Source organism: Petaurus breviceps, unplaced genomic scaffold (assembly GCF_028583685.1).
Source record: "Petaurus breviceps papuanus isolate PSGF00001 unplaced genomic scaffold, PetGlider_PUasm1.0 156, whole genome shotgun sequence".
In the NCBI taxonomy this organism is placed as follows: Eukaryota; Metazoa; Chordata; class Mammalia; order Diprotodontia; family Petauridae; genus Petaurus; species Petaurus breviceps.
The window spans coordinates 2,324,676-2,329,613 of record NW_027185720.1 but is presented as its reverse complement, the minus strand read 5'-3'; the positions used below and the strand labels follow the sequence as shown (position 1 = coordinate 2,329,613).

The following is a 4,938-nucleotide window of genomic DNA, read 5'->3' as shown; positions in this document are numbered from 1 at the left end:
AAGAAGAAGAAGAAGAAGAAGAAGAAGAAGAAGAAGAAGAAGAAGAAGGAGGAGGAGGAGGAGAATGGACTGGGAGTCAGGAAAACTGGGTTTTAGTTCTGATTCTAACATGTAATCACTATGTAATTTAAAAAGTGATTTTCCTAAAGCCCACATCTGACTGTGTAACCTCTCCCCTATTTAATAAACTCCACCTTCAGGATCCCACATAAAATCATCTGTTTGGCTTTAAAGTCTTCACCACCTGGCCCCCTCTTATCTTCCCAGTCTTCTCGCACTTTATTCCACAAAAGTACTCTATGATCCAACACCAAGGGTCTTCTAACTGCTCCATGCTTTTGACACCAGGTCTCTTCCTGCTGCCTGACATGCTTTCTCTCCTCACCTCTACTTTCTGGCTTCCTCAAGACAACATAAACCCCCCCTTCTGCGGGAGGCCTCTCCGTGTCCTCCCCTCTTACTATTGCTAGTCCCATTTACATTGGAAATATCCTGTACGAACCATGTTTATATGCTGTCCCAGCCATTAGAGTGTGAGCTCCTTGAGGGAAGGGCTTCCTTTGGCGTTCATTATATCCTCAGAACTTAGCATAGTGCCCAATACATTTTTGTCATTGTTCAATCTTGTCAGTTGAGTCTGACTCTTCATAACCCCATTTAGGGCTTTCTTGGCAAAGATACTGGAATGATTCGCCATTTCCTTCTCCAGGTTACTTTACAGATACAGAAACTGAGGCAAGCAAGATCAAGTAACTTGCCCAAGGTAGTAAGTTTCTATAGCTAAATTTGAACCCGGGTTCTCCTGACTCCAGGCCCAGTGCTTTATCCTTTATGTCACCTAGCAACCCGACCTGACATACAGTAGGCATTTAGTAAATGCTTATTGAGTATGTTAGTTTCAGCAAAGCACTTCATCTCTCTAGAATTTTACTTCTTCACCCATAAAAAAACAATAGATTTGGATTAGTTATTCTTAAAGATTCCTTCCAATGCTACTATCCAGCTTATTTTCCAACAATTGATACTGGTATATTTCCTATGGTAGAATTTAGAATTCATTATATGTGTATATGTATACATATACATATATGCACATATACCTTCATCATAGTATGTATACTCATCTTTTTAAAAATTTAAATATTCCCCAATATTATAGAATCTGTGAACTTATCCCAGTTGACCTTTGGATGTTATGTGGTAACATGATTTATATTTTTATGCCTGGAAAAAAAACCATTAAATGGAAACTTAAAAATATTTATTAACCACTAAAATGATGAGTGGTTATATGGAAAAATTACATATAAAATAATTATAGTGTTTCTGACTTTAAACATGGGTCACTTAGCAACAGGCATAATTGGGTGAGGCTGAGGACATATTCACACTTTGAAGAAACTAGCTTAGGAAATGAAATTGCATTTCCTCATCCCTCTGCTAGCCGATAACATACCAAGGTAATCGTCAGTATTTTGGGATGGTAGAAGGAAATTGCATGCCTTCTGGCTCCTTCTCCAGGCATGGTCCAGTGAGTGCAAGCACTGAAATGTCCACTGGAAGGATCCACAAATACCAAAGAAGAAATTTGACATTGCAAATAATTACACTATAACTCTATGAAAATAAAATGCCAGTTCCTCCTCTACAACCATCAAACATAGCAATTAGGACACCGATTTAATGATTCCTTACCAGACGAATTCATGATTTACTCTCGTATATTTTGTTTCCACTTCAGTCTGATTTTTCTAATAATTTTTTCAGGATGTCGTGAAAAGAGAAACAGAACAAAAGGGAAAAACTTTTTTCTAAAGGCAGATTTTTCTAATAATTCCCACAGTAGTCTAAATTAAAAGAAACCAGAAATAGTGAATCTGGCCAAACCTGTCCCTCATTCTGTATTTCACGTGAAAATAACAGTCACTGTTAGTATTCACAAGCCAGTTTTTTTTTTTTTTCCTGAGTTCAAGCAAGCAATTATTGGTATAGACAGGACTTTTATACTTGGAAGACAAGAATCATTTTCCACCAGTCCCCTTGCTTTCAACACTTAGCAAGGTACTTGCATACAGTAGGCACTCAATAAATATTTATTGGATTTACTTGAATGGAATTGAATGCATAAAAGAAAAACGGCTTTATATGTAAGTTAGTGGTTAAATTTTATATTATAGACACAGAAGGTCCAGTAGCCCAGAGTAGCTTCTTAAGCCTCCCAGAACCCCTCACCATGTTTCAGTGCATTCAAGATTTACAGGGAAAGGGGTGCTAGATGGTGTAGTGAATAGAGTACCGAACCTGAGTTCAAATCCAGACTCAGATACTTAGCACAAATTTGGCCATGTGATCATGGGCAAATCACTTAACCCCAATCGCCCGTCCAAAAAAAAGCAAAAAAAAAAAAAAAATTTACAGGGAATTTTTTCCCTCTGAAACAAGAGGCTACACTCCTTTGAAAGGGGTTGGGGCAGGGAGGGGAAAAGAGAATAGAACAAATTTTATCAAGTCCTTGCTATGAGCCAGGCACTGTGTGAAGCAGCTCACAAATATCTCATTTGAGAGGCAAATAGATAGAGCATCCTAAAGGGAAAGATGTGAATGAATGAATGAATCCCAAATAGCATTTCAGAGGGAAGCTGGTAACTTTCAGAGAACTCTGGCCAAGTGAAAAATACTTACTACAACTCCACTCTTTGTGACCATCTCCCGAAAGGTGAAGTTGCACACAGCCCAGGCTAGGTAATAGGTGGACATGAGCGGGGTCTGTGAAAAGTGATCTGTGACCCATCCATCTTCCTCGAAAACCGAAGTTTCTACCGGCATGTTGGATAAAGACAGATAAGTGGCTTGATGCTTAATACTGATTTTAAAAGTCGCCTTGTAGATGGGTTCATCAAAACAGGGAAAGGCCTTCCTTGCATGTGTTGGAGAGAACTGTGTTACACCAAGGAACCTAGAAGCAAAGGGAAAAAGGAAAATCACGCATTGCATTTATAGCTTGAGTTACGGGGGCATTAGGTACGGCCGCTCCTCAAATAAAACATTTTTGCCAGATATGCAAAGTTCTTCTTTTCCTAAACCAAACTAAAATGCATAAGCAGCAAGAAAGCACATTTCATATATAATGCATTTTTTCCAACAATAAAAGTTCCTCAGGGTAGTTTTTGTCTCAATTAGAGTAAACTCACAGCCCAGAGCAATATATGGACAATAAAACATTACCAAAAAAAAAAAATCTCATTGGAATCATGTTGGCAAATAATGGAAAATAACTAATCTTTCCTGTATCATGGCTCATTTTCTGCCTCAGCAATGGAATTATGTGGGGGGAAAAAACCAAATGATATCAAACCCATAACTTAAAACACTAAAGAAAAGTCTTCAGATAAATGTATAATGCAATGGTCACCATGGGATCCCCCTGCACCCTGTGATTTTTAAAAATATGAACTTTCAGCGGGCTTTAGAGCTCATCTGTAGGGGTGGCTAGTTGGCACTGAGGATAGAGCACTGGCCCTGGAGGCAGGAAGACCTAAATTCAAATCGAGCCTTAGATACTTACTAGCTGTGTGACCCTGGATCAGTCACTTCCTTTTTCTATACCCCAATTTCTTCTATTGAGAGTAATATTCAATTAATATATATTAAGTTCCTACTCTGTACAAGTCACTGTGATTGGTGGTGTAGAGACAGAGACAAGAATGACACCGTCCTTGACCTCAGAAGCTTATATGGCATTTAAAGCTCATCACAATCGATGTTGAGTGAAATGTACAGAAACAGAACATTGTACACAGTGAATGCAACAGCATGTGATGACCAACTATGATCAGCCTTAGCTCTTCTGAGCAATACAATGATCCAAGACAATTCCAAAAGACTCATGATGGAAAATGCCATCCAGATCCAGAGAAAGAACTAGACACATTAGCTGTGTGACCTTGGGGAAGTCACTTAACCCCAACTGACTTGCAAAAAAAAAGAAGAAAGAACTATGGAGTCTGAATGCAGATCAAAGCATGCTTTTTTCATGATTTTTCCCTTTTGCTCTGTCTCTCCTTTCATGACATGACAAATGTGGAACACGTTTAACATGATTGCACACGTGTAACCTATTTCAGACTGCTTGCTTTGTTGGGGACAGGGAAGGGAGGGAAGGGGGAAAATTTGGAAACTCAAAATCTTATAAAAATAAATGCTGAAAATTATCTTTACATGTAATTGGAAGAAAGATAAAATACTATTGAAAAATAAAAGTTCATCAAAACCATTCTACTATTCCACTTTTCTTACATCTCCCTCCACTACATATGGGACCCTGGGCAAGTCACTTAACTGCCTCAGTTTCCTTACTATGACTCTTCTCTTTGTGACCATCCCCTGAAAAGTAAAGCTGCACACAGCCCAGGCTAAGTAAGAGGTGGACATGAACAAGGTCTGTGAAAAATTATCTGTAATCCATCCATCTCCCTCAAAAACCGAAATTTCTACCAGCACGTTAGAAAAAGACAAATATGTGGCTTGATGCTTAATACTGATTTTAAAAGTTGCCTGGTAAATGGGTTCATGAAACCTTTCTCACATGTATAGAAGAGAATTGGGTTCCACCAAGGAACCTAGAAGGAAAAGAGGGATAAAATGGGGATATTAATAGCACCTATCTCACAGGGTTGGGAAGCTAAAATGACGTGCACATAGTAGGTACTTAGGAAAGCTTTGTCCCTTCAGTTTCCCTATTAGGAAAGGTTTTTTGTGCTCTCACCCTAGAATCGATCAACCAATATTTTTAAGTGTCTACCAGGGATACAAAGGAAGGCAAAAACAATATTCCCTTCTCCCTCTAGTCCAGTCATACTCACGTACTTGCTGTTCCTTCTTACAACAGGAATGTTTTCTCTCTCTCTGTCTCTCATATATTTCTCTCTCCCCCCCCCC

At 38.8% G+C, this 4,938-nt stretch overlaps 1 protein-coding gene across 1 annotated transcript in view; it reads right to left on the bottom strand.

The window, feature by feature from the left end:
* The window catches only part of TRHDE (thyrotropin releasing hormone degrading enzyme), a 504,503-nt gene that overhangs the window by 476,384 nt on the left and 23,181 nt on the right, over positions 1–4,938 (bottom strand). Inside the window, exon 2 of the mRNA XM_069081944.1 lies at positions 2,683–2,956. Coding sequence (XP_068938045.1) covers positions 2,683–2,956 — 274 coding nt within the window. The remainder of the gene's footprint in view (positions 1–2,682; positions 2,957–4,938) is intronic.